The sequence below is a fragment of the Rhea americana genome, unplaced genomic scaffold, assembly GCF_003343005.1.
Source record: "Rhea americana isolate MKP2758 unplaced genomic scaffold, rheAme1 scaffold_45, whole genome shotgun sequence".
Lineage (NCBI taxonomy): Eukaryota > Metazoa > Chordata > Aves > Rheiformes > Rheidae > Rhea > Rhea americana.
In genome coordinates, this window is record NW_028186590.1 from 1,492,631 (window position 1) to 1,505,819 (window position 13,189).

General features: G+C 38.8%; 1 protein-coding gene across 3 annotated transcripts in view; it reads left to right on the forward strand.

Annotated features, from left to right (window-relative positions):
• The window catches only part of COL19A1 (collagen type XIX alpha 1 chain), a 213,410-nt gene that overhangs the window by 158,343 nt on the left and 41,878 nt on the right, over positions 1-13,189 (forward strand). For all 3 annotated transcript variants that reach the window (XM_085316027.1, XM_085316028.1, XM_085316029.1), the window contains 9 exons: positions 65-118; positions 1,029-1,082; positions 4,475-4,528; positions 5,413-5,502; positions 5,852-5,896; positions 5,999-6,076; positions 8,439-8,474; positions 8,577-8,630; positions 8,720-8,773. In XM_085316027.1, coding sequence (XP_085172153.1) covers positions 65-118; positions 1,029-1,082; positions 4,475-4,528; positions 5,413-5,502; positions 5,852-5,896; positions 5,999-6,076; positions 8,439-8,474; positions 8,577-8,630; positions 8,720-8,773 — 519 coding nt within the window. The remainder of the gene's footprint in view (positions 1-64; positions 119-1,028; positions 1,083-4,474; positions 4,529-5,412; positions 5,503-5,851; positions 5,897-5,998; positions 6,077-8,438; positions 8,475-8,576; positions 8,631-8,719; positions 8,774-13,189) is intronic.

The window sequence follows — 13,189 nt, forward strand, 5'->3', positions numbered from 1 at the left end:
GTGCATAGCTGGTAGTGGAAGATGTGACAGTAAGTTTGGATTTTTTCTTAAATAATATCAATAGGGTGAAACAGGAGACCCTGGACCACCTGGTCTCATGGGAAATCCAGGATCAAAGGTATGTGAAAGGTGTTTTTGTGGAATTAATATAGCAATTGTAGTCATCTTCATTTGTTGTAATACAGGAGGGCTCTGAATGCTTTAAGCTCTTTAGCTACTACTAAAGGGCAGAGACAGCAATAGTTTATATCGATGCTTTGTGCAGATGTCATAGCTATTTTACTTCTAGTTCCTAAAGTTATTGTTGATTTCAGTATCAATAAGGAAAATTTATGCAAAGCTCAAGTTTTATTTGGTCACTTAAAAATATAAACAGCCATTTGCAGTCACAGATGCACTAATATCTGAGTGTATCCACTTTATCCCTCGGGAGGCAAGGAGTGACCACTGCAGGTACGTTAGCATTTCTTGTGTTTAATTGTGTGAGTTAGCTAATGTTGAAGTAGTCACTGCTTTGTTTTGAAGAAGATAGTTTCTTCCTCTGAGCTGAAGCACCATTTGCTCTTCAGGAGTTCAGGTGATCTCTGGAATTCTATCRAATAAAGGTAGAAAAGGAAACTAAAAAGGTAACCTTCCACTGCAAGCTATTCATGCTCCATATGGAGATGAATAGGTGCAGTCATCAGGCACAAGCAAGAACARCATTTCTGACTCCAGTAACGAATCTCAGCTTCAGCTATTCCCTACAGATACTGAGAGGTAGTAGGATAGCACCCAAGTCTCTTAGATCGTCAGAAAGAAGTCACAAACTGTATAGATGCATCCCTCTTTTGTCTTCTCTTTCCCTTAGATCTCCTTTATATGGAGATTTATGAGACTAATTCTTAGAAAATTAAGGGAGAATGACTGAGCAAAATTGTGTGTGTGTGTGTGTGTGTGTGTGTGTGTGTGTGTATTAGAATGCGTTAGACTGAAATGCTACAGGTATAATGACTTTTGTCTCAGGTGCGTATTATATCATCTCACAGGGACTGCAAGGACCTCCAGGACCTATTGGACCCAGGGGACTGCCGGGGGAAGTTGTAGGTATTTTGTATTTTCACCAGCCTGTAGAAGTGCAGGGTGTGAGCAGCTAGCCAGTGAAGCAGTACCACAGAAATTATCGCTGGTTCTGCTTGTGAGTGTTGCTGCAGAAGTCAGCCTTGGAGGCACTGTACTGTGCCGTGCCTCAGGACAGAGTTCTGCAACATGCTTATGTTCCTTCTGTCCTTGTGTTACCATCTGCGCAAGCAAGTAAGGATGCTAATGCTAATTTTTATGATTCACAGATAATTAACTCTACCAAAATGCCTCCTCTCTCACAAAAGCAGGTGAAAACTGAAAGAATCTCTAGCAGTTTGAATGATGTTGTTATACAGTGAACTGGAAAAGACAGTGTRTGTGGAAGAAGATGAGAAGGAGCAGGGAAAGTAAGAATGTGCTAAGGATTTAAACACATGACCTTCCCTGTTGTTTCKCTCTGTAGTTTTGAATTATTCTGAATTTATATACTTCCCTTAAAAAGAGTAAATATCGATAAGGTGATTAGAATAGACAATTATGTTTATTATTTTATCATTTAGGTCAAATTTGTGAGTAAAACTCAGATTCAGAGCCAGACTCATCTCTTATACAATTTTCTTAAAATCAAAAACATTAAGTTCCAGAGTAGAATGCAATAATCCATTTTATTAGTTGGGGAGGAGTTAATAGGAAGTTGGGGACGATCCTGGAGATCAGGGGGACGTGTGGAGACAAACAGCGGGGGACACGCCGGGACCGTGGCTGCTGTGAGAGGCTGCACAGCACAAACCACCTGGACTTTCCACCCGGCCGCCCCGGACCAGCAGCGCTCTCACTGCTGGAAAAGGGAGTCGAGACCTAGTGAGAATAACACTTGCAGGGGAGTGAGTGAGTGTGAGATAGTCAAATTTGAGTCTGTTTTGAGGTGCACTCTGCCTAATCCCCCATATAAACTCAATTTGGCATTAATAGCGCAACAGTRATACCTTCCCCCTCTCCTCCTGCCTTCCTTCCTCCTTCCCTTCCTCTTGTTTTTACGTGCCATCTTAGTGGTTAGAGCACTCGTCCAAGAAGTGGACTAAAAAGGAGTAGACCATCGCAAGCTTGGCCTTAGCCTTGTAGTTTAGCAGCCAACTGAAAAGAACTGGGATTCGAATCTTTGCTGTGTGGGTGTTTGGGGTTTTTTTCTTATAACCACAAGCAGAGGCATCTAGGAGCTGGTGCTGCTCTCTTTTGCCTTAGGCCTTTCACACATGCTCCGAGACTATAGTCAGTAGGAGGAAACTCCTTATCTGAACAGACTTTTAAGATTCTGTTTATTTTGTTAATGTTAAAATACAGTTCTGAGTGTTACGTAGCACAGCCARTGAGGCTGTTACTCCTAAAACTCTCGGGAATATAAGCAAAGCAAAAGTCAGAGTACAGAACGTTCTGCTCCTTACAGAAAAAGAGTAATAATTGAACCTCCGTGTAATCGTTTTGTACTGTGTTACTTATCTGCTGTTTTTATACTTTATTTTCATGCCCAGTTGAGCCATGCATGTGTTTTTTGTCTTGTGTACCTGTCTTCTGTAACAACAGCTTGCAAAGCTTTTCCACAGCGCTCCTATTTACACAAATAGCCCCCCAAAAAATCACTGCATTTCTGTTTTCCTTGTATTGCCATRGTTTATTTGAGTATGTAATTGTTGGGTTTGAAACTGCTGTTGCTCTGGATCTTTGAACAAGTGACATTTTAAATAAATAAGTAAATAAACATTATATGCAATATAGGTAGATCCCAGATATAGGTGATCTTGAAGACTTATATTCACACACAGTCATGCTTGCACTCAAAAATATATATGTGATTTCAAAATCAGATTCACAAGCTCCAGGAAATGTTTGAATTTTACTGAAAATGTCTTTGAGCAGAGACTTTATCTTCTTCCATTGTTGTTGCAATACCGGTATATAAAAACATGCAGTGTTTAGGTCCAGGCTTATTGGGTTGTTTTATGTGCTAAATATGAAACGTGTATTAACAACTATAGTTATTTGTCTTACACAGCATGATTATGAAAGATTGAAAATAATTTACTTTCACTTACATCAGCAAAGAACCATCCAGCTGATAAAACTTACTTCTTTCCTTTGCTAATAAGCTTTTTACWCTTGATTCTGGAAAAATWAAAATGAAAAGAAAAGAGAAAAAAGTCCTTAGGAAAGAAGATACATTTTATATCAATGCCAGATATAGAGCCAGGGTGCAACACAGTGGCTGATCCATAATCAGTAAATTTAAATTTCCCTATATTCTTGTAATGATTTCCTGTTGGTGAAAACAGAATATTTTCATTCAGCTACATTTCATTTTTTTCTTATGCTTTTAATTTGGATGACTGTGTGAAACAAGTAGCTGTCTGTCTATGTTAAGTTGAGTGCAGCAGAGAGGGTAAACACACWGCTACTACCAACATAAAAATGTTGCCATCCTTCATAAATAAATTCTCACAAAGCTGCATTTCACACTGCAAAGCAAAATAAAAGTGATAGGCATTTCTGTGGCCTTTTCTCAGAAAGTTCATTTTCCGTGTGTAAATACAATCCATRGACACGGCTGTTTAGTTTAGAAAATTTTGTCATTTTGTAGGGAAATTCTTAACAAAATGCTTTATACAATCAAATTTTGAATAGCATTGAAGAGTTAKGGGAAATTTTTTCTATATTTGTTCCAGCATAGTAAGGGAACATCAGCAATGAATTTTACCTTCTGATTTATCTGACTAGTTTCTATTTAGATTTTATTTTATTTCAYTTCTCTGCATTTGTAACAGCTCTGATGAAGAGGAGGAAAGTTAAAAGCAAAATGAGGAAGATGAAAAGGAGAATCAGATTTWAAAAAAGGATAGAATATGGTTATTTTGTGGAAAAATTCCACTATATCCATTGAATATCTGAAATATTTTAAAGGAATTTGAGGAATTAAGTTATGTGCAAGAGTAGGAAGTTATTGACGCTTTTAAGAAAGAAGTTTTCATGATAAATGTAGGAAATTGTGGAGTCCTYCATAGCAAAAAATGCATGTTTATAATTTGAAACTTATTTTTGTACTACTACATCTTCCWTGAAAAATGTTTGATTTTCAAGACTTGAGATTGTTTTGAAATTAAATTAAAAAAACCTTGAAACTCTATTGCTCTGCCCTGAAAGGGACTAGAAAATAATATCAAGTAATAAGTATTGATTTGAAGGAAAATGATACATACATTTGAATAAATTAGCATTCATTAACTTGAACTCTTTCAATATTTGAGCCAATATTAATGCATGGTAAATAATCCAGTGTAAGCTCATTTTCATCTGTAACCGTAGATAAATTTTAAGGGAGTACGCTATGAAAATGAAAAATTATATTTTTAATTAATTCAAGGGCATACCAGGAGAGCACGGAGTACCAGGAAAAACAGGAGTTAAAGGAGAAAAGGTAGGTTTTAACTGCTTTTAATTAAACTTGGCATATTCGAGTATACTTGGCTGCTCCTGAAGTTATCTTCCATCTTCTGTGGCACATCTGTCTGGTTGCTTTATGAACTGAYTTAAAAACAAAAAAGCAACAATCCGCATCTCCTCCTCAGAGATGTTGCAGGCTGATTTGCCAACCCAAGTGCTCTTTAGAATCATAATTTAAGCATTATTTCAAGAGAGGTTCAACTGGGCTCTTAGGCTTAGTCTATGCAGTGCAGAGATACTATTTCAGGTCCTGAAAGCAGAATAGCCTTTTCAGCATAATTCCTTAGCCAGACGAATGTAAACCTCTGCTTCAAAGCTAGACTAATTAATCTTGGCAGAGCACTGATGCCGCTATACTGCCTCCAGATCTGAGCCACATCTGGGATCTCTTTATGGCATTGCTTTGTGCTGTGTAGACATTCCCTTAGTTGTAATTCAGCTGCATCAGCAGGAGGTTGAAAATGCCATGTGTATAATGGTGTACACATATGCTGTTCATCGGGAAGGGGACAAAAGTTGATGTATAGGCAACCTGTGAACTGTGTGATTTGTTATGGTGTTTATACATCTGGAGGTTCAAAGAAAATTAATATAACCCATTAATAGTTTGAAGAAGTGAGCTGGTGAAAAGAKGAAAGTCAGTAAAACAAAGACCAAGATTTTAGCACTAGGGATAGATAGCCAGAGAGAGAGATTTTGAAGCTGTTATTGTGGAATAATTGGCTGGATTTTGTGACAATACACATACTGGAAGGCTCAGGAGAAAGAAATGCAGATCAGATACATGGCAAGCATTACATTTTTTTCTGTAAGGAAAAACACTGACATTCCAATTAGTGATTCAAATTTGTCTTKTAGGGGGACCCTGGTGGGATTATGGGACCGCCTGGACATCCAGGTCCAAAAGGTGAAGTGGGGCCTCCTGGGCTAAGTCTACCTGGAGCACCAGTAAGTCCATAATCTGAAAAGGCTTTTGTGGTTTGATTTCTCATAAGGAAAACATTTAAAGAATTCTCATTGTGTAGTGAAAGAAATCAGAAGAAATATTTTTTCAGATGTACTTTCAAAGTCAAAATATATGCCATCCTGATATTTTCAGTGCATTGAAAACACAGTTTGGAAATCGGTATTGTTAGTGCAATACACATAGTCCTGGTTGCAGTGGTATTAACAAGGAAGGCRTATGTAAATGTATCATAATTTATTTATAAAGGCTGACTAGTTTGGCAATAAAATTCAGCCAGTCTCTTTGATTTCAAAATAGAATTGTTCTTTTGCTGCTGTTGTTGTTTTTTAGGGTCCCACCGGTATTCCTGGAAACCCAGGTCCACGGGGACCAAAGGTACAGAAAAATTACTATAATTCCTATTTCTGAAAATATAGGATAATGGACTAATTTACTTTTCCAGAGCAGATATAACTGAAAGGTTTGTATCCTTCTCAGGGAGAACGAGGACTGCCTGGTGTGCAGGGAGCCCCGGGGGAGATGGGGCCTCCTGGAGTAGGCATTCAGGGATCACCAGTAAGTACACCAACATGCAGAATTTGGGCTTCTCACTGGGCATCACTGAGAAACAGCAGCAAGTAAATGAGGAATAATAAACAATCATGACATGAACTTGCTTCTCACTACTGATTCCCAGCTCAGCATCTTTTCCCTTTATCCAGACCCACAAAGAACTGTAGTGCTCACTCTCAGACAAACATCTGGAGAACTGAAAGAGTCAATGGCCACTTTACTGATAGGCTTAATGCTAATAGTGTTGAGACACCTTCAGACTAACAGTGTCTGTTTCTGAGCAACAACAGTTTGCAATTGTCAGCAAAATCAATCCTGACTATTGGTTTAGTCTACATTGTAGCTGATGGCATTTTGAAACACATACTGCTACTGGAAAAGGCAAAAACAYGTGTTTTTCCTTCTGACATGGAAAGTTTTGTGACTGCTCTAAACTTTTACATTTGTGACGACTGCTAATTGCAAGTTTAGGTGTACTGTTTATAAATGAGAATCTCACACRGTTGAGGTACCACATCAGGGAACAGCGAAGTCCGGATAGTGGWCAACTTCCCTGATGCATCTTTATGCAGTTTAAATTCAAACATAGAATCACAGAATCAATAAGGTTGGAAGGGACCTCTGGAGATCAGCTAGTCCAACCCCCCCTGCTCAGCAGGGTCACCTAGAGCATGTTAGACAGGGTTGCATCCAGGCAGGCCTTGAAGATCTCCAGAGAAGGAGACTCCACAACCTCTCTGGGCAACCTGTGCCAGGGCTCTGTCACTCTCACAGGGAAGAAATTCCCCCTCACGCTCAGGMAGAACTTCCTGTGCTTCAATTTCTGCCCATTGCCTCTTGTCCTGTCGCACGGGACAACTGAAAAGAGTTTGTGCCCGTCCCCTTGACACCCTCCCTTCAGGTACTTGTACACATTGATAAGATCCCCCCTCAGTCTTCTCTTCCCCAGGCTGAAGAGGCCCAGCTCTCACAGCCGTTCCTCAKAGGGCAGGTGCTCCAGCCCTCTGATCATCTTTGTAGCCCTACGCTGGACTCTCTCCGGTAGCTGCAGGTCTCTCTTGTAGTGGGGAGCCCAGAACTGGACACAGGACTCGAGATGAGGCCTCCCCAGGGCTGAGGAGAGCAGCAGGATCACCTCCCTCGAATTGCTGCAACACTGTTCCTAATGCACCCCAGGAGACCACTGGCCTTCTTGGCCACAAGGGCACATTGCTGGCTCATGGTCAACTTGTCATCCACCAGCACTCCCAGGTCCTTCTCGGCAGAGCTGCTCTCCACCAGGTCAGCCCCAGCTTGTACTGGTGCCTAGGGTTATTCTTCCCTAGATGCAGGACTCTGCACTTGCCCTTGTTGAACCTCAGGAGGTTCCTCTCCGCCCAGCTCTCCAGCCTGTCCAGGTCTCTCTGAATGGCAGCRCAGCCCTCGGTTGGATCAGCCACTCCTCCCAGCTTGGGATCGTCAGCAAACGTGCTGAGGAGGCACTCTGTCCCCTCATCCAGGTCACTGATGAAGAAGTTGAACAGGATGGGACCCAGTCCTGAGCCCTGGGGAACTCCACTAGCCACAGGCCTCCAACCAGACTCCAGGCCACTGATGATGACCCTCTGAGCTTTGCCTTTCAGCCAGTTCTCAATCCACCTCACTGTCCACTCATCTAACCCACACTTCATGAAACAAGTTAATGCAGTGTATTTAGAGCATTCAGGCTAAATACCTGTTACACAGCAGTAACTGTCCTACAGTTYCCTGGTGACCAGGAAATTTTTCAGTTTCCAGGTTTTTGCCTTTCTGGTGTCTTCAATTCCATCTCCAGTGTCTTCAGGGTGTTCAGTAAAATACAGAAGGTAGATGATACACGTGAGTTGTGCTGTGCATAGGGCAGAATCCCCTCAGTGCAGATGAATGCACTCAGCTGACACATTTCCATTTAGTAACAGACTAACATGCAGAGAGAAAAGGTTTGAGACAGACGTCTTAATCTCAGCTATTAATCCTTAAAAGTAATATATTCCCTTCAAATAATTTCGAATATGAATTAAAAAAACTTGTTTTAATCATCTAATTTCTTTTTACCCTAGTGAGTGTCAATTTTTCTWGTGAATCTCCTTGCTAAATGGCATATTTGACCACAGATCATTCGTAGGCRTTACTTGCCCTTAAAAATAGGCCTCATCAAAATATTATGTCTTGAACACACTTATTTTGGTGAAATTACATCTAAATTTAAAGCCAAACCTTAGAGCAAATCTTTCTTACAATGTGAACTGAACCAGTGCCCCACAATCACTATTTTTTGATCAAGTTCATCTCCCTTATCCCCCAAAGTATTACTACTATACTATGAATATTTGGGGTTATTTTGCAGGGTCCTATGGGTCCAACTGGATCAGCAGGCATCCAGGTAGGATATAAGTATTCTGGTTAATATAAAAAAAAATTAAAGTAGTTTACAATAAAAGAAAAAAATTCCTTAAATTCTAAATAACTTTTTTTCTGATCTTAGGGCCCTAGAGGACCCCCTGGATTACCAGGAACTCCAGGTACCCCAGGTATTAATGTAAGTAACAGTTCTGTAAATATAACATAAAAAGTAATGTGTCCCTTGTCATTGATATAAGGCCACTGAATTGAATTTTAAATTTCTAGGGCACTCCAGGACGAGATGGAAAGCCAGGACTGCCAGGCCCTCCAGGTGATCCTGTATGTATACACAGGAAACTTGTTTATTTGCTTTGGTACTAGTATTTTAAATCTAAAAGACAAGATAGGTAGCAGGCCTAGGAAGTCTGAATGATTAAGTTAATTAAATTATTCAATTATTGAATGCTTTGCTTTGTTCTTTTTATTAGATTATATTGCAATATAAATTAAGCTTATGTCAGCATTTACATGATAAATTCCATGTTTTCAGGTGATGCAATTTGTATACTAGAGTTTCCTCCAGCTTTAACCTGGTATTTTGTGGCTCAGTCTCTGGAGTAGTTCTATATAATACAAATTTTCAGGAGCATAGTTTGATTCTTCCTACATTACAAGATTGAAGAAGAAAGTTTGGGGATTCTGAAACTAGCTTTGCTCTGCTATATTAGGAAGATACTAATTTTTAATGAAATTCTGAAAATAATCAGTGTGTTATATGATTAATTCCCTTTAACACTAATGAAAAAAATCAAGTGTCTATGTTAAAAAAAAWAAAACACTAAATGAGTTCTGATCAACTCAACACGTTTTTGGAGTTGTTATCTCCCCTTGGGTATTATAGCAATGTTTTTGTATTTAACAGTACTATAGCTTTACAGATTTTGTAAAGTTCAGCATTGCAAGAGCCATAAAGTCAACACATGCTTCAGGCCAAATTGTGCCTTCAGAGATACTTGAATGCTTTACATGAGCATCAGGAGAGTCCCATATGCACATCTGCAAAATTTCCCAAAYGGCAGAGCTCTAGTCATCATTCCTGCTCCTGCCTTGAATCAGCTGATGCTAAGAGTTCCCACAACTGCTTCAGAAGTTTCAGAAAGTAACTTTTTGTTTAGAAACCAGTGCTTGCAGATGCTTTTATGACAGCAAATGAAGTTTTCTGAATTCCTTGAGCAGCTGTTGGAATGTATCCTATCAGCAAAATAAAGATCTGTAGATGATAGGAAGAAACAAGCCAAAACCAGAGCTTAAAAGAAAATACTGTTAAATTCACTTGTGTTCTTATTAGTTTAATACGATTTGGTCTTTCCTAGGAGATTTTACCCGAAKGCATAGTTTTAGGAAAGCAGTGAGATATGATGATAATACTCTGCATGCAATAAGTAGTGTTTATTTAAGACATATAACAAAGAAGAATAAAAATTACAAAAGCTAACACTAGAACCGTATTACGACCTTTAACAAAATCTCCGTTCCTTGCTAAGGCAGGAATTTAGCTTTTTCGCTGAGGAGTGATTAGTATATTTCAGAAGTCTCTGTCTGTTCTTCACTTAAACTAATGATTCTTCACGTGCCTGATCACAGGACATGCGACCAGACACAGAGACGTGCTTGGTGTCTCATGAGTGAGCTACATCTCGAAGTTTCAGTGAGGCAAATCTAAGGCAGTGGTTCCTAAGYCTGMAGACTGCTGATAGCCAGTGAAGCARTTRGAAATGCTCCACAGCCACCACAGAAATATATTAAGCAATAAAATATGTATTTCAAGTACAAAATATGCCTTTTAAAAAATCTTCTGTAATACAGGTGCACAAGTAAGCCTGAGGGTTCGCAGTAAGGAGAGTATCTGTTAAATTAGAGAAMAAAATGCTAAGGAGCGCTACGAAACATCCAGAAGAGATTACTTTAAATGTTMATCTTTACTAAAGTAAGCTTTGCTAAGCTGGAGTATTGATTATGTGCTAAAGGCCTCTTCTGCAGGGCACGATCTTTGGGYAGTGGTACAGAGCGGTTCCAGCTCTTCCGTCACCCACACTGACATCTCCTCTGGGTACTACATGGCACCTCTTTGATCGCAGCACATATTTACAAATCATTTTGTGATTATTTTCAGCTCAAAGTGCCCTAAAACACTTGAAGACTGAATGTTGTAAGTGCTAGTGTAGGATGGTGGTGTGTATTGCGTGCTATGAGGCATGACAGGAGGCTGAATGGGAATCTGTAAGGGAATATAGTATGGATAATATCATGAGGAGGCTGCACAGAGCACAGCAAAATACACCCAGTCCATACTGTACATATGGAGTAGTCCCTGAATAAAGCAGCACCAGAATCACACCAAGATTTCGTCTCAGAGGGAATAGTCAGCCTTCTCCAAAGAGGAGCCTAAGAAAAGCCGGCATATTTGTGTTGCTGACCATCAGGRCTCAGGATGRTGAAATAAGTTGTTTTATAGTTTTRGCACACCTGCATTAGCATCAATCAATGCAGCAAGCTTTCTCATGTTGTATAGTTTGGTCTTTTTTAGAGTGCATTACTGGGTCRTTTCCCCCATTTAAATCACCGCTGCAGCAATGCTTGAGCATAGAGTAGCAGACTTTCTTAATGTATTAAGAGGTACTATGACAGTATCAATAGCTCTTCAAAGACCTACAATCGATAAGTAAAAGCAGGTCCATCACTAACACTGACTATAAAGATAGAACTCAGGTATGTTATCATAGATTCAGAAAGATTCAGATACGAAATGAGCTTCAATTAAAGATGGATATGAAAATAAGAAAAAGGCTTTGGGAACACAAGTAATTGAAATATCAGTAAAGCATAGATCTATTATTTATTAATGAGTGAGATCAGATTTTAGATAGTGCAGAGAAACCTGAAGAGTTCAGTAGGTTTTCATCATCCACAGAAAAAGATTGGTTTTCAGAAAATACATGAAATTATTTTTCATTAATTTAATAGAAAAAATGAGTTAAAGAGTTTTTAAATACACCATGAAGCTCCTGTGGAATTCGTCAACAGAATTAATGAGAAAAGGCTCTGAATTAGCAGTTACTTTTGAGTACTTTGAGAACAGTGAAGCTTTTGAGGAATGGAGAAGTACTAACAGAAAACGTATCTTTAAAAAAGGTGAATAGAAGAGGAGCTAGAGTGTAATAGGTCAGCTGAAGGTAATTGCCAGAAAGATTTGAAACAATTTTTTAAAAGATTGGCTTATAAATACCAATGATATGGATGATACTATGGAGACGCAAAAATGTTAGCATGATATGTTACGAAATAATCACAGAATAAATCAGATTTCCATCTTTGGCAGGTTAAGTTTCTTGGGACATACAAGAAAACAGTGATGTTACACATCTCAGCTTTAATAAAACTTCAACATTGTCCTCATGATCTCATAAACAAGCTATAATTGCCATAGGAGTAATTGCTATATAGTTAGTGCTTATCAAAAATATGGATATGACAGCAGCAGATTGCTGTCAGACTCAGAGAGAGAGGTCTCTCCTATGCCTGGTTTTTTTAATGTTTTAATTTGATTAAGATAATGAAACAGATATAAAATCTGTAACTGGGCTGCGTTGGATTGCAACCTTTTTGAAGATATAATCAAATTTTAAAATTCAGAGACAGTCTGAATTCAGCAAGATGGAACTCAAAACAGATGAGCATGAAGTGTTTAACAGGAAGAACAAAATGCATAAATAAAATAGGTGCTGGAAGGCACCATGCACTGTAAACTAAATGTGAATAGGAAGTCTGATGTCACTGCAGAAGAGGCAGATCTCATGCTACAGCATGGTAATAGCAGAATTACTGCCTTCTGCTCTCTTGATGTACTCTTCTCTTGGCAGGCAGTGTTTCGAAAGGAAGATGTATCCTAACATGATACTGCAGCTTGAACAAGAGCATTAGGAAACAGCAGAGACTGAAGGAGTTAGGCTTTGTAATCTACGAAAAAAGAGCAAGAGGGGACATGATAATACTCAGACCTATTTGCAAAACATTGTCACAAGGGGAAGGATATAAAGTCAGGCCATGTAAAGTTGTGGTTTTTATTTTAAGGCTTATTGGAGGTTTTTAAGAGCATGTTACGTGGTCTGTATTCAGTTTACCATTGTGCAGGGTGTTGACTTCACAGTTTATGTATGTATGTTTTTAAATTCTGGCGTTATGTGGCAATATCCTACTCTAGAAAACTCCTCAGCATGCTTATCAAGGGTGGTGAAGTTACACTGTAAGTGATCTATTCCTGTAAATATTCCTGTAAATAAGTTCAGCAGTGCTTCTGTTGACATGGTATTTGACACCTGTTACTACCAACAGGCCATTTTGCTAATATACATAAAAAAATGTTTACATTTTATTTTTCTTTTTATAGATGGAAATAGTTGAAACAGGTTGAACAAAAAAGATTTATATCTGTCTAATTACACACAGGACTAGATCTTTGTTTTAGTAATTGCAAGACTAATTTCTTGATTTAAAGAAATAATAAGCGTTGTTAATTGAAAAGTCTGTTCGTGAATGACATTGATAGTACCAGTTCAATCAGTTTTTACAGGCAATCTTTAAACATAAGATTAACAACACCTGGGAATCTGAGGATGCAACTACATTGCAGTACAGTGTAAAGCTATCGATTAAGCTTTAATTGGGGTAGCAATAGCATTGGTAGCAATTTAGCTG